Source organism: Pelmatolapia mariae, linkage group LG16_19, assembly GCF_036321145.2.
Source record: "Pelmatolapia mariae isolate MD_Pm_ZW linkage group LG16_19, Pm_UMD_F_2, whole genome shotgun sequence".
Lineage (NCBI taxonomy): Eukaryota > Metazoa > Chordata > Actinopteri > Cichliformes > Cichlidae > Pelmatolapia > Pelmatolapia mariae.
The window spans coordinates 51,049,626-51,073,105 of record NC_086241.1 but is presented as its reverse complement, the minus strand read 5'-3'; the positions used below and the strand labels follow the sequence as shown (position 1 = coordinate 51,073,105).

General features: G+C 40.1%; 2 protein-coding genes across 3 annotated transcripts; one reads left to right on the top strand and one right to left on the bottom strand.

The window, feature by feature from the left end:
* Positions 1-327: 327 nt before the first annotated feature.
* On the top strand, positions 328-8,651 carry LOC134644247 (serine protease HTRA2, mitochondrial-like). Its single transcript, XM_063497095.1, is given in 12 exon segments — positions 328-1,330; positions 2,824-3,028; positions 3,150-3,344; positions 3,459-3,491; positions 4,775-4,883; positions 5,022-5,091; positions 5,176-5,271; positions 6,078-6,081; positions 6,084-6,186; positions 6,325-6,394; positions 6,479-6,574; positions 7,446-8,651. Coding segments are annotated over 12 exon segments (1,611 nt in total). The 5' UTR covers positions 328-866; the 3' UTR covers positions 7,612-8,651.
* On the bottom strand, positions 8,058-23,017 carry hif1aa (hypoxia inducible factor 1 subunit alpha a). 2 transcript variants are annotated; one of them, XM_063497093.1, is made up of 15 exons: positions 22,679-23,017; positions 14,290-14,483; positions 13,818-13,969; positions 13,455-13,539; positions 12,700-12,809; positions 11,758-11,960; positions 11,454-11,560; positions 11,168-11,315; positions 10,670-11,016; positions 10,364-10,572; positions 10,129-10,251; positions 9,759-10,000; positions 9,564-9,663; positions 9,389-9,479; positions 8,058-9,297 (listed from the first exon to the last, which is right to left on the bottom strand). In XM_063497093.1, the coding sequence occupies exons 1-15, from the start codon at positions 22,708-22,710 to the stop codon at positions 9,134-9,136; spliced, it is 2,307 nt and encodes a 768-aa protein (XP_063353163.1). In that variant the 5' UTR covers positions 22,711-23,017; the 3' UTR covers positions 8,058-9,133. The 2 variants fall into 2 exon arrangements, with proteins under 2 accessions (XP_063353163.1, XP_063353164.1); XM_063497094.1 differs by having other exon boundaries at positions 14,290-14,480; positions 22,679-23,016.
* Between the last annotated feature and the right edge of the window lie 463 nt (positions 23,018-23,480).

Here is a 23,480-nt window from a genome sequence, read left to right as displayed (position 1 = left end):
TGATAATTAATTTCTTTATGAAGAATTTTATGAATGTAAAATGTAATTGATATGTTTGTGTATTTTAACTTATATTTGTTCTTTATCATGTAGTTTAAATTATTAAATTCTTCTAGTTTTACACACACACACATTCTATTCTCTTTAATTGTAGCCATGTATTACTCTAACCACTTTCCATTTGTGGATAAGAGCTCCCCAAGAGTAAAATCACTTAACTTAAAGTCTTTATTTGCATAGCAAATAATAAAAAAAATTTTTTTTATGCATTTAATTAATTTATATATCATAATTCATAGGCCTAGCAACGTATCATACTTTCCATTGGTACTTGTACTTAAGGAGAATACTATAACGCAACTAGTATGCACAGGTCTTATTTATTGTACTCTTTTTATTGTACAGCGCTTTGTGACGGTTTTTCTGTAAAACGCGTTTAATAAATAAACTTTACTATCTTGATAACATGCATATACATGCAAAAATACGCAAAACCTGACCGTTTCTGTTGTAACTCACAGACAGTTCGGTGATTTTTTTAACCCCTGCATTTTCTCCCCTGCAGAGGGCAGTAATGAGTACAGAACCCACAAAAGTCCAGGGAGGAAAAACCAGCCCCGAAGAAGAAGGTGCCTTACCACGCAGGCGCAATCTTAAAGTGACATTACCGTGTTGAGTGTGTTGTGCTAAAAATTAATAGGTGGAGAATTTATTTATTTTTTTTTGTATTTCCGTTATTCTAACTGGGCTAGATAACGGTACACTTTAAATGAAGGCGCGTGAATAACAGACTGCTGCAAACATTGGGATATAAAGTGCTTTTTGGCTGCCTTCAAACCGACGTTGAGTGAGTAAAGTGATGCAACATGGCAGCAGCGGCTGTCAATAGGGGCTTTCTTTCAGCATTAAGGACTCAAAGTTGGTGTCAGACCCAAAAACTTAACTCGTTAGCTGAGAGGACAGTCAGTCGTGTCTCCTCTGCTGTGATATGTAACCACGAGGCTGCAGGAGGACACACAAGCCTGGACAGGAGAGCTCAAGCTGGGGAGAGAAGAAGAAGAAACGGTCAGGACAGCAACAGAAGCTCCTCTTTGCTCACCTCTGTGTCGGTGGGTTTGGGGCTCTGTGGTGCGGTGCTTCTGGATACTGAAAAAGACCAAAAGGGGGACAAAGAATTGGCAATATCCCGGGGATTTCTCCAGCACATCCTCCCATCGGCTCAGTGCGCTTCTCCCTTCAAACCAGACAGTCCCCGATTTAAGTACAACTTCATTGCAGATGTGGTGGAAAAATCCACTCCAGCTGTGGTGTACATTGAAATCGTGGGCAGGTGAGTTAACTAGAGAGGTGCCATTGATAAATGTCAGTGAGTTATTTTTCTGTGTCTGTGTGTGACTTATTCGGTTATGTTCCTAAATCAAGATTTCAGACAGCTGTGAGAGCACACACTGGAGGTAAGCACTCAGTCCCAGAAGCTGATCTTACTTGCCCGGACATGTACCAGAAAACACGAGAAAAGGGGCTTTTTTTGTTTGTTTGTTTGTTTTGTTTATTACAGATGTAACAGAAAAGGACCCAAAGCATTTGTGATTTTATTTTCAAAAAACATCATCAGCTGCTGATATACTTTAACAGTGGATAGTCTTGTTTTTTATCAGTAAGTGGAATCAGGTAAAGTCCTGACAGTCAATCCCCACCTTTACTGTTTGTGTCACAATAACCTTTTACTGTGTGTGTTTAACTTGAGCAACAGTTCTCATAAAGGAGATCTGCTTTTACCTATTTTCAGTCCAGTCCTTTTACCTGACCTTTTTCCTGAAGAGTTTTTTTTTTTTAAATTGTTTGTTAAGCTACTTAATGCTGACCGATGAAGCTGAAGTGACATTAAAAAAAGGCACTTAACTCATTGGAGGAATAATGGACAACTTGCCTGAGAACCAGTTTTTGAATTGTGTTTTTAGGTACTTTGTTACTGCAGCTTGTCAAAAAAACACATAGTTTGTTTGTTTTTTCTTTAACTGAATCTATACAAAATGCCAAAGATAACAGTTTGAAAAGCATGAAGTAGTATTTTTGAATCAAGATGATTCCAAAAAGCTATTAGCTGAAAACATGACACATCTCAGCAGTGCGTCCTTCAAAAAATTGAGGAACCTGGACAAGTGGAAGACGTTTCCTTTTTTTTTTTTTTTTTTTTTAAAGAAGTGACAAGCCTGTCTAACAGTCTGTCTAAATGAAAGTCAAAAGAAGACAAAATCCAGCAAAGACCTGACACAAGACCTGAGAGATGCATCTTTAAAACACAGTGCACTGCATTTCAGCCTGTGATGTTGGGGATGTCAAAATTTATGGAATCGCAAACAGAAAAGTAACGTCAGATCTTGATGCTACATTTCTGTTAGTATCTACCAATCCATCTTTTGATTGGTGACAGTTCTATTTTTTATTATTATTATTTTTTTCAGTATCACAATGATGTCAAACAAAATCAAACATATGTGGATAGAAAAATAGAAAGACTATTACTGAAAACTACAAAAAAAATTACAAGAGTGTGTTGATGAATGAAGGTGATCACACCAAATATTGACTTTAAAACTAATTAGAACTGTACAAACACTGTTTTTGCCTCATATACCGTTACTCTATGTTTGCAGGTTTCAGGGAACTTATATTCAACAAGGAACTTATATTCCATTTTCCTAGACACATATAAAGAAATGAGGGGTGGCTCAAGACTTTTGCACAATACTGTATCTCCTGCCATGATAAACTAACCCTGATGAACCAGGTTCAGTAACATAAGCTGCATTTACTTTACAGACACCCGTTCTCAGGGCGAGAGGTCCCAGTGTCAAACGGCTCCGGTTTTATCATCAGCAGCGATGGTCTCATCGTCACTAATGCCCACGTTGTAGCCAACAAGCGAGGTGTCCGTGTGAAGCTCACCAATGGAGAGACGTACAGTGCCAGCGTGCAGGATGTCGACCCTGTGGCGGACATCGCCACCATCAAAATCTCTGCGAGGGTGAGCAAGAAAATATGGGCCAGTCTCAGTGAAAGGAGCTAGACTAGCATGTGTGCTTTCACCACAGACAGAGAAATAAAGAGCTTTATTTCAGATGCTCTTTCTCTCCCCTGACATGCAGAACCCGTTACCCACTCTCACACTCGGCCAGTCGTCTGACGTCCGACAGGGAGAGTTTGTTGTTGCCATGGGAAGCCCGTTTTCGTTACGAAATACAATCACATCGGGGATTGTCAGCTCAGTGCAGAGAGGCAGTAAGGAGCTGGGCCTGTCCAACTCCAACATGGAGTACATACAGACCGATGCAACCATTGATGTGAGTACTTGAATAGAATATATTTAAACTGGAATATGTTGATAGTGTATTTTCAGTGACTCAGGCGTCTCCTGTCGTGTTTCTAAATGCCACATTTGACTAATTGTTTTTCAGTTTGGAAATTCTGGAGGTCCCCTCATTAATCTGGTGAGTCACAAGTCCTGTTTGTGTGTCTCACTCTCACACACTTACACTCTCTCTCTCTCTCTCTCTCTCTCTCTCTCTTTGTGATGCAATACAGTGGCAAAACCGTTGCCTTGCAGCCTGTTTCCGATTGATGTATTCTAGTCTATTGAAGTGTTTATTTTAAGTCACACAGCATGCAGTGCTGGAATTAAAGTGCTCTCCAGTAAGTAGGCATAAAATGTGCCTTGATTTCAGCCACAGGTATATACAAACACATGCTGATTGGGCTAACACCACAGAAACTAAAACCATGATAATACTTTAAGTGTTTACTGAGCACACCCATTAAACACTGGTGAAAGAAGTAAATCCTTTGGCCAAATGCCTCAGACCTAGATCCAACCTAGTCAACATTTACAATTCCAGACCATTTTTCCTTCCAGAGCTACTTCAGCAGAGCTTTATACATGCTATACTTCACTTTACAGTGGCTCTCATTTGTTGGTTATAAGAGCAAGTCTATAAATAAACACTTTTAGTCATATAAATGGAACTAATACATGGTGTTAATGTAATGAAAATGAGAAGTACTAAAACATAATAACAAGGAATAATCTGCTGTAGAGCGACACAAGCTGTAAAGGATTTTATTTATTTGTAATGGTGATCGGCTAATTTATACTGTGTGCGTGACCTTCACTGAGATACAATAAGAAAAGATTTATTTTTTCAGATGTTTCGCAACAAACATGAAACTAACATGTACTGTCTAATATAATAACACAAGCGGCCTTTAAAAACCTTAAAGATGCATATTTGTTGGTCAGTATTCCCTTTAAAATGCTCTCCCTTGACCCAGAAAAATTCTGCTGATCTTCAGCCATCCTGGCGTTTTGTATGATATAATCATAAACCTGAAACTCCATTTACTTGTCATACTGTTCACATAGGAACAATGCAGTCTTTTTGCCTCATTTGTTCAAATGTGTTGCATTTGTTCTTTACTGTAATTGATGAAGGAGTAATCATATTTTCAGACACATTTATTCGTATTTGCGCATCATTAAAATGGCTTCACTTGCTCTTTCTTCCCACTGAAGGATGATTTCTTTGCTTGTGTCAACAGTCTGTTAAGAGTGTGGGGTTGATGTGATTAGCCCGAACAATTTAAATGGCCAAGTCATCTCAGTTGATGATGCGCCAGGTGTCTGTTGACTAAATGGACTTTGACAGTCAAAGCACACACCCTGTTGGATCTGATCTCATAGTTCCGCATATCAGTGCCTTATTTCTCCTTTTATTAGGATGGTGAAGTCATTGGTATAAACACCATGAAGGTTACCGCTGGCATCTCCTTTGCAATTCCATCTGATCATGTGAGGCTTTTTCTGGAGAAAGCAGCCAAAAGAAAAAGTAAGAAAACTATCAAGAATCAAAAGCAATGCATCACACCTTTTTATGTGGCTTTCTACCTCATGGTGTTATAAAAAAATATGTTAGAAAACCTGCAGTCTTTCATGAAGTTCACACATCTTTTCTCACCTCTCCCAGGCACTTGGTTTCATAAGGATGAGACGAAGCAGCGGTACATTGGTGTTATGATGCTGACGCTGACGCAGAGGTAAGTGTAGTGAGCGATGCCCCGTTAGAGCAGCAGTGCGCAGTGTTTGATCTAAAACAAGGTGTTTTCCGTGTGTTCCTTTAGGATCATTGCTGAGCTGAGGTTGAGAGACTCATCTTTTCCGGATGTGACTCACGGTGTCCTGATTCACAGGGTAATCATGGGCTCTCCAGCTTACAGGTAAGCATAAAGGATAAAGGATGCTGCTTCTTTCCTCCAGTTCAGCAACTTATATTGAGGTTGCTTTAATCTAATACTTGTGTTTGTGGTTGTAATTAAGACGCAGGCATATGTGAGATGTTTGTACAGACTTTTAGTGACATTGTGTACACTTACTTTAGTCATTATTGCTGTATTACGGGGTATTTACAATGGCCCTGAGAGTTCAAATGCACAGCAACTTTAGAAAGCACCAGGAAATGAATGAAAAACACAAAATGGAAGTTGAATAAAACAGAATAAATGTGCACAAAAAAATCTCACAAACACAATGGAAGTTTTTTGGGAGACACAATAATGTGACGGAAAACTGCAGAAGTGACAGAAACCAGAACGTGCGAAGGCTTGCACTGAGACATCAGGATTCATCTGTGTGAAGAAAAGGCAAAGTTGTGTGTGCGCATGATTCATATGTGTAGAGGTTTTTTGTTTTTAAAGCTGTAGATATGTTTGCCATTTGTTCTTTACTGTAATTGATGAAGGAGTAATCATATTTTCAGACACATTTATTCGTATTTGCACATCATTAAAATGGCTTCACTTGCTCTTTCTTCCCACTGAAGGATGATTTCTTTGCTTGTGTCAACAGTCTGTTAAGAGTGTGGGGTTGATGTGATTAGCCCGAACAATTTAAATGGCCAAGTCATCTCAGTTGATGATGCGCCAGGTGTCTGTTGACTAAATGGACTTTGACAGTCAAAGCACACACCCTGTTGGATCTGATCTCATAGTTCCGCATATCAGTGCCTTATTTCTCCTTTTATTAGGATGGTGAAGTCATTGGTATAAACACCATGAAGGTTACCGCTGGCATCTCCTTTGCAATTCCATCTGATCATGTGAGGCTTTTTCTGGAGAAAGCAGCCAAAAGAAAAAGTAAGAAAACTATCAAGAATCAAAAGCAATGCATCACACCTTTTTATGTGGCTTTCTACCTCATGGTGTTATAAAAAAATATGTTAGAAAACCTGCAGTCTTTCATGAAGTTCACACATCTTTTCTCACCTCTCCCAGGCACTTGGTTTCATAAGGATGAGACGAAGCAGCGGTACATTGGTGTTATGATGCTGACGCTGACGCAGAGGTAAGTGTAGTGAGCGATGCCCCGTTAGAGCAGCAGTGCGCAGTGTTTGATCTAAAACAAGGTGTTTTCCGTGTGTTCCTTTAGGATCATTGCTGAGCTGAGGTTGAGAGACTCATCTTTTCCGGATGTGACTCACGGTGTCCTGATTCACAGGGTAATCATGGGCTCTCCAGCTTACAGGTAAGCATAAAGGATAAAGGATGCTGCTTCTTTCCTCCAGTTCAGCAACTTATATTGAGGTTGCTTTAATCTAATACTTGTGTTTGTGGTTGTAATTAAGACGCAGGCATATGTGAGATGTTTGTACAGACTTTTAGTGACATTGTGTACACTTACTTTAGTCATTATTGCTGTATTACGGGGTATTTACAATGGCCCTGAGAGTTCAAATGCACAGCAACTTTAGAAAGCACCAGGAAATGAATGAAAAACACAAAATGGAAGTTGAATAAAACAGAATAAATGTGCACAAAAAAATCTCACAAACACAATGGAAGTTTTTTGGGAGACACAATAATGTGACGGAAAACTGCAGAAGTGACAGAAACCAGAACGTGCGAAGGCTTGCACTGAGACATCAGGATTCATCTGTGTGAAGAAAAGGCAAAGTTGTGTGTGCGCATGATTCATATGTGTAGAGGTTTTTTGTTTTTAAAGCTGTAGATATGTTTGCCATTTGTTCTTTACTGCTAGTTTGTCACTTCTGAAGATATTCTGTGTCACACTTGTTTTTTGAGCATTTGCAGAATTTAAAAAAAAAATTCAACTTCTGGTCTGTTTTGTGTAGGAATTTCTATATTGTTGAACCATTTATTTTTGTGTTGTTTATTTTTATACAAGTTGACCAGCTCTTACATTTACATTAACCTCATGCAACACTATTTCTAATATACAGGCAAGTAAATTTATTTTAACGATCACTTCAAAATGGTCTCTATCAAACTTTCGAAGGAAACATCTCCTGTAATTTGACACTTAGAGATTGTAGATAAAGCAGACAAAATATTTAACATTTTTTGTTGGTATATAATTGTCGTCTGACTTGTTTCAGAGCTGGCATGCAAGCCGGAGACATTGTGCTGGAGATAAACGGGGCCAAGGTGAACACCTCAGAGGAGATCTACCAGGCCGTCCGCAGCAGTGACAAAATCACTATGCAGGTGCAGCGAGGACAAGAGTTACTCCACCTTCACATTACTCCCGAGTATATAGATTAATGCAAACCGCATTATTTCATGTCAGCCGCTGGCCAGAATGAGATGTTAGCTTGTGTATACTAGAAAACTGTGAATGCTTACAGTAACTGTGTTCAAAAGAAAATGTTTGCTGTTTAATAAATTGGATTTTATGTAAAAGTTTTCTTATATTCTCCAGTATTTCACTAACATTTGGAGAGGTGTCAGCTTACAGTGAATGTGTAGGCATTTTAGCCACAGTAAGTGTTACCTGTTTAAAACTACACTGGTGCAGTCTTCATGGTGCCATTTTTCATTAAATGGTAAAAACCATGTCATGCTCACTGTTTATTCATGGAGGGGTTCTCAGTGAATTCTACCTCTACTTTCTTACTTATTGCTCAGAGTAGCCAAACTTGTGTCTCTTGTAATGATTTGTGTTCAAAATGCATTATTTGTAAAATAAAAGCTCACGGAGCCTGAGAGGGTGCACTTTATTAAAGCCATTTAATGTTGTTAGGACAGCAAAAGGAAGCAAGAGAGACCCAACACTATGGCAAGGATGAATGGTATTAAACTGACTACCATTACATGAGCACAGAAGTCACAAATGTTGCCGCTATGATGATGATGATGAGAGTAACATATGAAGTCGCACTGATTTAAACTGCTTTGAGTATGTCACACACAGCAAGGACCAAAAAGGAAAAAAAGACATGAATTCAATTCATGAATGTTTAAAATGCCAATCCTGCATGAGAAGTAAACGTGAGGAGGTTATTCGGATTTCATTGAGCACTCTGAAGCCATAATGAGCAAAATAAAATTTCCCTGGTATATGTACAGTAACACACACTTACAGTAAAGTAATAAAGTGACATGTACTGGACTGCTACACAATTTCATGTATTAACCTCAAAGACTGATAGCTAATAAATTGAGATAACATTTATTAAACAATATTTTAAACAATATATTCATACTTCTGGACTAAAGACATCTTATTAGGTACGAGTACTACAACATACAAGTATGGGAGGAAAAATACAATTGTTCAAACCCCATTAAAACTACTTTAAAAAGGCTTAATATATATTGCTGGTAATATTTTTTCTTTTTAAGAAAATATAAATTGTGCGACTGAAGCTTACAATACACTGCTGGCAGTGGCGCCAGATTCTGTGGTGACCAGCTGGGAATGGGTCATCCGTCAAGGCGCCGTGTGCTGAGAAACTCCCAGGAAGAGAGGGAAAGAAGAAAAAACTAACCAAGAAAGGACAGCTGGACATCATGGACGATGCCTGAATCGCTCGCACTTAAACCCAATTGCTGCTATGGTGTTTGTCACGGTGGAATGCTGCAAATATCACAAGATGTGCACAAACAGCAGCCAAACTATAATAAACTCATACAGATACATAAATAAGGGGCAGTGGGGGTGGGAGGTCTTGGAAACGTGTGTGTGTTTGTGTTTTGGAGGGGGGCGTTGGGGGTTGGGTTGACAATGTGAGGAACAAATTGTAGTGTCCAGTCTAGTCCAGCAGTGAGCAGGCTAAATATTGACTCAGTTGATGTGGTCCAAAGCACGAAGCAGCTCCTCTCCCTGCAGTAAGTACTGACGACCCTGTAAGGGTGCGTTCACCTCGCAGTCGTCGCGGGTGAGGAGCGGCAGGCCGAAGGAGGAAGTGGTGGCCTCTGAAGTGCTGCCAAGCAGGCGACTCGCCAAATCTAAGATCGGAAAAAATCCAGTTGAATCTCTGATGTTCAATTTCAAGTAACACAGTTAACACTACTTACAAAAAAGAACTAGTTTATTCACCTGAAGACAGCAGAACGATGGTCCTGGTTGTACCAGTCCCTGAAGGCTTCAGCTTTTTGCCCTTCTCAACCTGCTGCTGGAGTGAAGTTCCCTGAAAAAATAAATAAATAAATAATGACGGTCCCACTTCCAGAAGTCAGATTATACCGACTATGTGTATATGCTGAGGACTAACCTGTTCTATGATCTCTTTTAGGTCACTAATTTTTCTTTTGCGCTGTGCATTCTGAACTGCGAGGGTCCTCAGCGGCACCTCTTTCTCCAAATGTGGGGCTCTGCAGCACACAAAAAGTAGGCCTTAGCTATCCTCTAAAAAAGGTCATAAAAATGTAATTTGGCCAAAAAAATAAAAAAGTTTAAGAGATGTTACCCATTTGCCAAGATGGTGGGAGGATGAGGAGCATCTACAGGCTCCACAGGTGGTGCTGGGGAAGCTGTGCGACTGCCTGGCGCACTGAAGGGGGAGCTGGGATAGCTGTGGATTGGAGTACTCTCGAGGGACTTGACTGATCCACAAGACAAAGGCTCTCCTGGGGGCAGGCTGAGTAGCTGGAAATCATCATCCATGGGAATGTATGGAGCTAACATCTCCAGATCAAAGTCCTCCATTTCCTTATGAGGAAACAAAAAGTAAAATGGATAAGAATACAGAAAACTCTGGTTTATGTGATTCATGACTAACTTAATTTAAAAAAAAAAAAAAAAAAAGTAAAAAGTGACGCTTTTTCTAGATTTACTACCTGTGTGTTGAAGGGTGTTTTGGGCTCTGTATCAATAGCAAACAGCTTCTCAACCAAGTCTAGCTTGAAGTCCGAGTTCATCTCTGAATCCATGGGGAAGCAGAAGTCCAGTGGACTGCCGGGCTAAAAAGAAGAGAAGTCAAAGGTCATTTTTTTCCAATAGATATTACTGAGTGGTTAAAAATATTAACTGTCAATGTCTAATGTTGACAACAAAATAGTAAGTCAGTTTTACCGCTGGGGGCCTGTGGCTGGTTGTGGTAGTAGACTGGGCTGGAGCATAGCTCTCAGACTTTGAATCCTCAGAGTTTGTGCTGGAAACATTCAGAGGCTCACTGGGTGGCAGAGGGGAAAGAGGCAGAACCAGCTTGTCATCTGTGGAGGGAAGCATTACATCGTTGTAGAGAGGGACATCCTTCAGAAGATGGATATCTGATTCTGTACCTGAGGGTAGACAAAGGTCAGAATCGTTTCATTTAGCAAGAAATAAACCAAGTTATGCTGTTTAAAGAAGTTTAAGTGTGTTTAGTCGGGCACTAACCGGGGCAGCTGAAGTCCAGGGAGACGATCGTGTCTCCGGCAGCTGGTGCCAGCATGGTGAGGGCTTCAGGCTCTCCCTTTAGGTGGTCATACAGGTTAATCGGCAGCTGGGTGACTGCCGAATCAGTAAGGATTTTGAGTACGTTCATCTTTGGGCCTTTCACCACCTTCTCCTCCTTCTGCACTTCCTCCTCCTTCTCCAGTTCAGCCTTCTTTGGCTCGACTGGAGAGAGCTCGACCTGGCTGATCTCAACTACAAGCTGGTCTTCCTCCTGCTGTTCCTCCTTTACCGGCTTCACATCTGCAGTCTGCTTCACTGACAAGATCAGTTTCTCCTCCTGGATGCCACTACAACAGAGGAAGGACACGATGGAATTATGCTGCTGTAAAATTACTACCAGTGTATCTCAAGTAAAAAGATGAAAAAATAACCTAAGGGTAAGGGTTAGGATTACAGTGTTTACTCTGAAAAAATGACTTCAGTGAGACTTCAGTGTACCTGAGCACGAAGTTGACACAGACAACACACTGTGGCTGGGAGTTCTTGTTGTTGTAAATGACAGTGGCCTGTGTTTCCACCCACACGAAGCCTCCTTTCTTAGCCAACATTCGGTACTGGCCTGTGCAGACTTGGCCCTTTGCAAACACTAAAAACATCAGGAAAAAAAAAGAAAAAAAAAAAGAGGAGAGATTAGAAAAAAAAATAAGTTAGGCAAAATTAAACAGCTAACATCTCTTTTAGACTTTTAAATCCAATTATGTTTAACATTTTTGTTTATGCTTACAGTTGTGGTGGGTCTTGGTAAGGTGGTCTGAATCCAGAGCATGGTAGTACTCATACACAGAACGATCCAACAGATCCTCTGGATCATAACCCATGAGATCAGTGATCCTAGAGAAACAAACAATTTATTTAGATTGAATTCTGTAGTACCTACACTGAGCACTAGATGGCTCTGTGTCACTACACTACAATAGATAGAGGGATGCTGATGAGCGCCAATAGCGAGAACATAGGTTTAAGAAGCTGATTTAGATTTGATCCCTGTATCTTAAGCATATAAGACTTTCTCCCACTGGCAAACTAACCTCTCATCACAATACGTGAACTTCATGTCCATCGTGTGGCGGCTGAGGAAGGTCTTAGTGTCCAGAGGGACCTCAATGTTGGAGGGGTGTGGGATGGGATCGCAGATCAAAACCAGGTAGGGCACAGGTGGCTCCTTTTGCCCGTTGGTGCCCTCTTCGGCCGGGCTGTCATAAACGCGCACGTGACCTGTGCAGTGAAGCACCTGCAGGAGGACAACAGTTGTCATTCAAAGACCCCGAAGGTTACAAGCAGACCATAAAGATCACCTGAAGTGACTTCAACTAGAAAATATGAGTATATTCATAAAAATGAATCATTCAGCACTTTAGCCTACAGTTTATTGTACTACAGTTGTGTGATGATTATGGGATGTACTTTTGTATTTTGTGTGACCACAACATATTTTTTTTACTTTCAGTCCTTTGACATAATCTGTTAATGAGAAGCACTGCAAATTTAAGTATGTTCATTTCCTTCACACAGTAACATTGTCTGCCATAACTCAATGTAGTTTGCATCATTCACTTTTATGGATGCAAACTAGTTTTCAAACACATTGATCATAAGCTACGCTGACTTTATTCTCCCTCAGTCATCAGCACCTACAAAAATGACATCACGTGGACAGCTGCTTACTAGTCTTGTTTTCATCACTCCTCCCTGCTCTTTAGCCCACAATAGCTGTCATCACGTGGCTTTATTATTGCCAACAGCACAGTGGTCCAGCTGTCATGGAATATGACATGTTCTAAAGCCTCAAAGGAGGCCAGGCTTTATTAAAATGTTCTGTGAAATATGATTGACTCCGCCAGCAGCCGTGGCATTGACAAACCGAGATAAACAACACACATTGGAAACGGCAACACAAATAAATACATTATCGCTTATTACATTAATGCTTCTGATGGCATGTCTGCGAGTGTGTTCCCACCACAGCCTACCTTCCATGTAGCAGATTTGACGTTGACAGTGCGGCCCCTGCTCGTGAGGGTGCACTTCATCCGCAGAAAGAAGCTACGCTCTGTATTTGGCTCCTTGGATTTCTTGGAGCCTGAAATCACAGAAGCAGGAATAATGGAGCCACAGTTACAAAAAGGGGGAGCTGCTTCTTACATGCTGTTTCAATGGTGACCACTTCCTTTTATTACTCCCTCTATTTTAAATCTTCATATTTCAGTGTTGGGCAACTGCCAATTTGCATACAGGAGACATCAGGGTGCAAAAGTGGTTTGCTGCAGCGCTACCAGCCGTTAGTGCAGATAACATCAGTGTGCAGTGAGTCTAAAGCAAAGCAGAACAGAACTACGTGTGGGTTCCAATTAGACCTACTGTTAACAAATTACCAGTCACACCAATGTCATGAACCACAGGTGTAAGCACAATTTGTGATACACTACAATCACAAAACTATAAGATGACATGAAACACTTAAAATTTTGTTGTAAAACAAGAAATGTGGCAGCGTAAACTGCAAAGATCGCTGAGGTTCACATACGCACAACTCTGACCTCATTGATCGTGCTGACCTCAGGACTAGACAGGGGAAATGATCGCTTGTTCTCACAGCTTCTTGGTATGGATTTGTCAGCTAAGACTGAACTGCACTTCCTGCTAATTGGTTGACCTGACACAGTGCTGCGCTCGTTTATTTCTCCCTTCCTCTGTGTTGTAGGTTTCATAAAGAGACACTATTCACCTGTTCTGTGGATGAGCATCTCCCTCAGCTCCTCTTGGTCACAGGGATGTGTGAAGTCAAACACACTGTGTCCAGTCAAGTCAAACTGCAGGGTACACAGAGAGAGACAAAAATGCTTAGTAACAGTTAACAAATACAGGATCTAACCTTTTTCTAGAAAGAACCAAATTTCAAATCACTTTAATTCCAAAGACACACAATTCAGATCTGTATTTGCACAAAATTAACTGTAGAAAATACTGTACGATATTATACAGTCAACGCAACAACTTCTTCGCCCTGAATTTTGCACTTTTGTCTCCTGCGATCAATCTTTTGCTCTGTGCTTCTCCCTTCTGACACAGCAGGTCAAATCAAACCAACCTGTGCAAGCCCGAGGCACTTGCTGACATTCTCGGAGAGATAGATCATATCTCCATCCTCGGACAGCACCATGAGAAAGCCCTCCAGAGCTTTTAGGTAGGAGCTGTTTAGCTGCATATCAAGCTCTGCATCTTCCTCTGTTGTTGGCTCATCTAGAGGAGAAAACAGAAGGAGGCGAGGAGGGAGAATACGAGGTAGAGGTAGGCAGGGGGAAAAAGCAAAGGAAAAGGAGATCAGGCAAATGACTTGGAAATATCCTATTATTATATCACAACACTTTGTTAGCAGAGCTTATTATAAACAATTCAAATTTACACTACGGACCTGTAACTGAAACCTTATGGGGCTACATGACATAAACAACAATGGCTCCACAATTCAATAATCAGAAGAGTGTAAAGAAACAACTGTGCACCAAGCTGAACTGCTCATTATTAGGTGGAATAGCATACAGATATATACAGATACTGACCAGTGGAAAGCAGTTTTCTCATGCGCAGGTAACTGATGGTGAGTCTCATGATTGAGGCCTTGTCCAGGCTGGAGCTGACACTGTGGGGCAGGGGCAGCTGCTGGGCCAGCTCGTAAAACACCTCTGACTCCTTCCCACGCCGACATCGTGCTGCATCCCTTGATTTCTCCTTCCTGCGCTCTGAGCTCGCTCTGCTGGACAAAGGTAGTGGATCAGCCACAGCTCGGACACATACCGGGTTTGTTATGCACACTGCTAGACCTGACATCCCTCCTTTCTACAGTCTACAGTGTCTAGAGAATGCTGCGGCAGCTGGAGTCCGCAACAAGCAACCTCACGGCCAAGCCACCGTCTAGACCCCCCGTCAGACTCATTTACATGCATGGCTATCTGCAAGCATCTTATTGGCTGTTGACCAAAAGAAACTGAGTCCTCCCACTCAAAGTGATTGGCTGGGAGGATAGTCATAGATTCTCCTGTCTCTTGGTGCACGGCCAAGCTACAGTGCAACATCAATCATCATGATGTTTACAAGCCTGGTTCAACCGATCTATGGGGACGAGAGATGACAATACCTGCACCAACACAGGGTAAACACACAAGCACACTAACACAGTGACACACTGCGAGTGACCTTCACCTACCAGGACTAACAAATGATCACAGTTTCTTTCATTTATGTTAGTGGCTCATGACTGCTTCTGCTGACCGTAACTCCAGTTTCGATCTTACATTTAATCCAGGCAGTGATCGAAGGTCTGCCTAATGGACTCTCAGAGGACTGTAAAGAAAAAACATCACAGGAGCTGACGGTACTTTAAAACACCTAAAATCTTTAAAGTGATAAAAATAGCAAAAGCTACTATTAAAAAAAAAAAAAAATCATGTTCTTGTTTTTATATTAGCTGGACAGAGAAACATTCAACAAGGAACTGATTTGGTGTTTTATTTGCACTGTTGTGCAATACAGATTCTTTTATGACCACAAACATAAATACACTGGAAAATCATCATCCTAATTGTCAACCACACTGCTCTACTTCAACCCAAATGCATTTAGATGACACTGGACCAGCACGACAAGGAAATGTCATGGATGGAATGGATGGACGCTCAAAAGCCCTTGGCTATGAAACACACACCTAATTGAAATTGATCTGTTACGCACTTGCAGCGCTGACCAAGGCCATGCTGTTATTTGAGGCTCTCCAACAAGAAAAGGGGCCGGCTAACTAAAATTAGCCTACTGTATATCAAATCACCTGGCAGGGTGTCAGGATGCATTTTTTCCATCAACTATATAATATGTGCAAACTCCTGCGCAACGTAATTAGTCCTTTGGGGCAGAAAGATTTGCACAAGTCTAGGCAAAGCATTTGTCCCCCAGGAAGTCACAAACATGGTGCTGAGAGCAAGAAAAGCAGTCTGTAAACATGTGAGGCATCTCCCAACAAAGCTGCGCAAACGAAAATCTAAACATGAATGCAGTGACCACTTTTCAACCCAGGGAAAAAAGAGAGAGAGAAAGAGCAAAACCATACTGGATAACAGCCAATCCACACATGTACACGCTCTCTTTCCTTCTTACTCCACTCCTCACCCGTCAAACCATGCATGTAGATATAAACTGGAGAATCTTGAATTCTACAGTGAGGAAGCCAGCACCTCTTTAATGTTGGGGGAATGTCAACACATACCTTCATCATCTGATAAAACATTTCTATCCTGGAGTAAGTTCAGGATACAATACCCACATGCACAGGACATGAAGGTCACTGAGTGGTTTGATGACTATGGAAATGATGTGAGTCATATGCTGTGGTCACAGTAACAAATTAAACACTTATGGGAGATTTGGGACCGACTTGTAAGAGAGGGCTCCATCTTCTTCACCCAAACACCAAATAAGGGAATATCTTCTGGAAGAATGGTTTCATCCAGAGTTTCTGAGAATTGACTAAATCAGTGCAAAAACATAACATAACCTTAGTAACACACTTCCTTGTATTATTTTTCCACTTGTCGCCCCTTTTTAACTGTAGCAATTGAAAAAGTATATGATAAAGTAGGGCTGATTGAGTATGACAAATGTCACAATACAGATAATTTTGGCTAATATTGATGACACAAATATTTAAGGTTTCTGAAACCTCATGCATTTGTTGTTTGTCAAAGTTCTTGAAACCAAAATCTTTCAAAAAAGAAAAAAAACTTTTACTAGATTTTGATAATCAAAGTCTCTCTTACTCATCTTGGCTCAAGGTGGAATAAATCTGCTACAGCCTGCAAGAGGACTTTTATAAAAAGGGAGTAACTGCACAAGCAGAAAAAAGCTGTTTGATTATCTATAATAATACTATTATAATTAAAAGTCTCACCCAGCTACGTGCAGGATCAGTGAAACTACCAAGATGAAGCTTGGTAGGATAAACTATGAGCAATTATGCAGCTGCCTGGATTTAAAAGCAAATGCTAGGATAGGTTTTTTACTTTTTCTCAGTTTCTTTCTTTCTTGCCAACCAAGAAATCCGAACTCAATTTCCAACTCAAGCCAAAACCCAGAACACATTCAGGACTTTAGTGAGCAAGTTAATCATCTTCCAAATGAAGTGCGCAGGTAGCCACGGTTATGCTAATGCAAACTGAGCAGAGTGGACAAGCAAAGAAAGAGAGAGCGGTTCTGTTAAAACAGCCAGAGTTGGGACAAGATAAGGCTAACTATATTTACTGAGGAGACTCCATCTGTTGCATCACTGCAAAGCAGAGGGACATTTGACACTGAGCATTTTTCATTTACCTCGCTATACACCAGCATAGCGAGGTGTAAAGCTCGCTATGCTGGACCATCATAAATGTTGACAAAAACAGCTACAGCAGCAAAACAATCAAAATAGAAATGAGGAAAAAGATTAGACGAGACTAAAACTAACGCACATTATCATCAAAATACTTTGAATAAAACTAAAACAATATCAAGTGACAAACTGAGACTTTTGGTTGTGTATTAACCAAGAGGAAACCTCTTGAAGATTGCTTATATGTACTATAAACAGATTTCAAGCCAAGCAGCAGTTACACCCATACATGCATGCAGATTCACCGTTACTATTGTCAATACTATGGACAAATATTTACAACACCCTCTGTAAACTCTGTTGGACACAGCCAGGATATCTGGTCATAATAAAAGCAGTTCTGTCTGTATGTATAACACAATCACCTCCAGCCTACTCAATTAATTAGGTCAATTTATCGTTACAAACTAAATGATCACAAATGGTTAACATGGCTTTATACACAGGACACACACTGAGAAACTTCTCTTGCTGAGCAGCTCATCATGACTGAACCATTAGCCTGCCATACGCATTTTCTTTTGTAGTTGTATCAGGTCCTCATGCAAATCCTGCCCAAATCAAGCCGACAAGTAATACTGCACCAGAATACAACCCTACTGAATAAAGAGCCATTACAAAGGTTATTTATCTCATTTACCTAAGGCTTCACTGAACAGAACAGTACTGTGTACCTCTTATGAAACCTTTAAAAGCACCACTGATAAGGATACAGTAGAGAAGTAGTAAATTTATAGGTCATAAACAACAGCAGAGAGTTTCTAAAGTTTCCCATTTGGACAATAGTCAAACACCACCTTCACTTTTGTGCTTTTCTAATTCAGTTGTGACGCTAAATTACGAAAATCTAAAACCGCTACTATTTCATAACCGCCTCCACCAATTTCCAAGCTTGAAATCAGCTTTTATCTTTCCCTAGGAACACCCAGTTCACTTGATGTTAAAACAAAGGCCACCAGAGAGGCCATCATTATGCAACAGGATTAAAGCACATGGTCATGTCTGCCCAGCTGCCCTCTACTTGCCCTACAGCAGTCACATTTTGTAGTATTGCTCACTTTAGACTTGTTTGTGAATGAGCGCTATTACATAAACAAAATGTATTTGGCTCGTAGCCAAGTGGAGTAGAGATTAATAGAAAAACAAAACACTCCACAATAAAATTCAGTGTGAACAACGCTAGCAGAGTTTCCTATGAAACTTGTTACTAGAGGCTGTCCCATTTTTTTTTTTTTTTTTTTAAAAATAAAGAAGACAAACACTCCGTCCTGTTCAGTGTGACACCAAACTATTATATAACCAGCTCTGGAGAAACAACACTGCCCAATGTAGGGAGAAATTCAGAACAGGGCTCAAAATAACTCCTTTAAAAGTCAAATTAATCACTTGCATAATAGCTACATGACGTAATATTTTTGTAAATAGCAAACATACACAAACTCCTGTGTGTTTAGTGTGACATTTTAGCACATCGTATTGGGTTTTAAATATTTTGCACACAGCAGTGGATTAGAAAAGTGAAATTCTGTCCAATAAAGAGCCATGTGAATAAAACAAACAAACAAACAAACATTAAACTGAATGAACATTTGTGGTGACTTTAATAATACACACTCAGATACTTTATTGGGCACACCTTGCTTGTACTGGGTTGGACCCCTTTTTGCTTTAAAAACTGCTTTAATTCTTTGTGGCACAGATTCAACAAGATGCTGCAAATTTGTTTGCTGCCTATCATGCAAATCCTCCCAATCCACCACATCCCAGAGGTGCTCTACTGGACTGAGATCTCGGAACTGCGGAGGTCATCAGAGTACAGTGGGTACAGGTTGACATGACTTGAGCTCTGCCAAATAGCGCATTATCCTGCAAGGTGCAGTCACCAGAAGATAGATACACTGTGGTTATAAAGGGATGGACAGGGTCAAGAACAATACTCGGGTAAGCTTTGGTGTTTAAACAATGCTCAGGGAAGCCACTAAGGGGTATAAAGTGTGTCAAGAAAATGTCACCCGCATTATTACAGCAGCAGCATGAACTGGTGCTACAATGCAGGATGGATCCATGCTTTCATACTGCTTACACCAAATTCTATTGTCCAATTTTTATGAGCCCATGTGAACTTTAGCCTCAGTTTCCTGTTCTTAGTTGGCAGGAGTTCTTTCTTTTACAAATAAAAAAGAAAGAAAAAAAAAAAAGAAGAAGAGCAATTTCGCCTTAAGTTAAAATAATTTCAACAAGCCATAGTTAACTCAAATCACCTCCATTTGTGGAGCACACAACAAGCTAACTACTACTACAGCTGATTACATTTATTCCATGAACACCCACTGACTCAACTGCAGCTTTGATAACAAGAGCCACTCAGCAGGACTTCTGGGTGTTCTAGTCTGACTGACTCACCAGAAGTGGACGTTACAAATCAACCTCAAACCAACGGAACTTCCTCTGGCTTCCTGTGTCTTCACTGACCATGCTTTGATTTTAAAACGTGATCAAAGGGGAAAAAAACAACTTGGAATCACAACATGAAATGATAAGTTTAAAAAAATGGGCCCTTCATAAATCTAGTGGGCTCTTACAGCTTTGTTGAATTGTTTAATGTGGAATTATCACGATTTAGCTTATATGCTCCTTCTCACATGGCAAAGATGACTAAGTTTACCGTTTGTTCATGTGCGACATTGTTGCCCTTCACACTACAAAAGTACAATTACTTTACAGCAAACCATAAAGATATTTGTGACCTAAAGTTTCCAAAATATAAAAGTGGAATATAATATGGACCAAGTTTCATTGTTTATACAACAGTTCACAACACAACCTCAGCAGGGCCTTTCCACTACTTTTCTGTAAAGTGCTTTTTTTTGCTTTAAGAAAATCAGTCATCACAATTAAAGCTTTGAAGGCCTAAAGTGAATGTTTATTCAAATGTTGGATAAATGTGAGCCTTCAGAACACCTTTTTAACTTATCTGGAAAAACAAAAACAAAAAAATCCATAAAAAACAAAAACAAACACACCCCCTATGCTTCATATTATCAAGTAACCCAATTTCTCTTTCAAGTTCAGACTAGCCTGCTACTTGAATCCCTCAAGGGAACCAGGAAATTACAAGCTAGCGAATTGCTACACACACACACACACACACACACACACACACACACACACACACACACACACACACACACACGGCCACTCCTATTGACGTCAAGCCCTAGTGATTAAGAGATGAGACAGAAGTAATACTACAAAGGCACCTCACAGACACCAGCCAGATCTGCATCAAACCAGACTTGCACACTGGAATTTTTTTTCAACACATTTTAATCTACATGTCGACCTTTCACCTAAACTCCAAATTAGGTGACAATAAGCAAAGCCCCTGAATGCAATCTACATTAAAATATGGTAACTGCCTGGAAATGGAGTATTCATTTGTTAAAAATATCTACAGGGTGACCAGTGTCACAGTTACCTTCCTCATGTAACTATGGAGGTAACAGACACACACAACAGTCATGATAAGATCTCAACAACAGCCTGGTGCGCTTTTTAGGATGTTCCATGAAACCAGTTTGCACCCATGTTGAGTTGCCAATGTTTCAAAAATGTTGTTCTGACACAATTGTTTCACCAAACATTTTTAGAGATCCACCCACCATATTTTGCATCATAATATATTTTGCATCATTACACATAAGTTTTCCTTACAGACAACTGTCTGCATATACACACATGGCAAGCTTTTCTGAAAACAGTGCTATTCTTACTATTTTGCCATCAGCCAATCTGCAGGTTGTTTTCACTTTCATGACTTTCACCATCTTATGACCACCTTTTTTGGTGTTTTTAATCTCAGGATTCACTCTGTTCATCAGACTATTTTTTGGTCTCGTGACTGCTGTTACCATTATAACCATCTTTTATCCTCTGTTTGTTTTGTAGTCTAATCTAAGCTTTATACACAGAAGCATAATCTCATCACCTGTCTGCCTATTTTAGAACATCCAAGAATGATAGAAAGGCCTGGATGAGTAATCCGCTTGCTGCAGAGTGGAGGCAAGTTATCCTCTTCTACAGTCAATACTAATAACCACTTTTTCACTCAAGCACATCAGTAAAACTCATGAAAATCTGCTACATATTGCAGTCGATGCAGACTGTCTGGCTGGATTACAAATAATCCCTGTGCAGTTGAGTTGTATTACAATCGTACATATTTTATTTGTTGTGGGAAAGTAATGGTTACAGTGGCTAAATGTTAAGGATTTGCTACATTTAATAATAAAAGGTTCTGGCCACCAGACCTGTGATAGAAATATGTTAATCACTTTTAAGTAAGGTTTACTTATAAATAATACCAACCTTAAATATTAGGTGTTATTGGCTTTTTTGTTTGACTGATTTTTTGTTTTTGTATGCACTGTAAGGTGACATAGACAGTTTAATAATGTGCTTCTCAACCAGAAAGGCCCGTTTGGGGCCTGGAGAATCCTCTTTTTCCATCACACACCTTTGGGCTCTGATAACCTGTCATAGCCATACTTATTTGTTTTTGTTGTTTTTTTTTGGTTTGTTTGTTTTACCTAACCATTGATGAATTAGTTATTTTTTAAGATACAACTCAACTTATTTATGTCAAAAATGGTTTATCAGCTTTCTCTTGTTCTAGCACACAGACCTCCAAATGAAGCCTTGTTATCAATTGAGCTTCTGTAAAAATAAAAGTTACTAGCCACTAACATGATATTATGGCACTCTGATGATTATTAAAGTTGATCACTCTGGTGGGGGGGGGTTGGATTTTGTGCAATTGATATTGCTCAGTATTAAGGGGATACAGTATATTCTACAAGGCTTTCCAAAACAAGATAATTATGCCTACTTCTGGTTTTATAGTTAAGCACAAATTCATACGCAGAAATCTCAAACCAAGGCCTGCTCCCCTCCAAAAAAAATTGCCTCAACGTTTCAGCAGAAACCGCACACCACACTGATCACATGAGCGCTGGCAGCCTTTCACTGAGGTGTCAAGGTTGGCACCTAAAGTCCAAACAGTACACCACCAGTGATACACTATTAATAAGCTATATAATAAGCAAAGTGTCACACTCAAAATAAATGTAAATAACGCTCATGTTGGAAGCAGGAAGTCTTAGCAATGGTCACAAACAAAAACGTTGCTGGCTACGTAGCACTTATTTAACGCAGATTTAATCCAAGTAAAAATAAAAGTCTAGATTGATGTAAAGGGTAGTGACCAGTTGATACTGTTTACCTGTTAACTCGACATTTTTGACAAAGTTTTTATTAAGTTGACCTACATTTGTAGGCTAGCTGCGTTAGCCGCTTGCTAACAGCGCCGCAAGCCGACACATTTTGACGAAACACAGCAAACTAGCCTCTAACCTTGAAAAAAAGGCCACAGTGTCGCAGGTCTCACAATAACCAAACGCTAAATAGAGACACATATTTTCCAGTTATGCTTAAAAACTGGGCACATGCGTAGCATTAGCCGGCACTGCTCTTACCTTTTCTTTTCGGGTACAGTTCCTGTGTCCATTTCAGGACGAAAAGACCTGTGTGGAGTCTCTCTATCGGTATAGAGCTGTGTTCGGGCCCGTCAAGAAATGAACCAAAATCCCACGATTTTCTACCGATATCCGTCCGTAAATCCTTAAGTGGATTGCATAAGAGTCCTATCTTTGTGGATTAAGTTTAACAAATCAAACTCTCGACCGCTGAAAGCAGATCCTCCGTCGACTTTCCTTCAGAAATATTGCCACGCTGGAGAGACGTTCAATTGCCGAGACAATGTTGCTTCAGAGTAGAGGTGTCCACTCCTCCTCCGTTCCGGGGACGCGCAGTCACACGCTTCTTTTTTCTTTTTTCTTTTTTCATCGAGGACGCGCACAGGAAATCCGAGCGTCCCACCGACAAACGACAGATTGCTGTAATTTTCAAGAAGAGCCTACAACAGCGAGACACACAGCGTCTGTTAATAGCTAAATAGCACTCTGAGGTAAATAAACACATGTAATAAAATAAAAAAGCACTGTTTTAAATGGTGTTAAATGTAGAGTTCTTTACAAAAGCTGTTCGTAAACAGTCATAGTGAGTTATACCACAAATAGTGTCACAGCACTGTATTTAAGCCTAAACAATAATATTATTATGCAACAGTATTTTTATATGCAGTTACAATTCATTACAGGCTTTTTAGCACCCAACGAAGGACTGACATTAACAAAAATCATCAGTGTTGTAACATTTTTTTGTTTTATAATATTCGAGTTTCTTTATTCAAACAAACAAACAAAAAGATCAGAATCA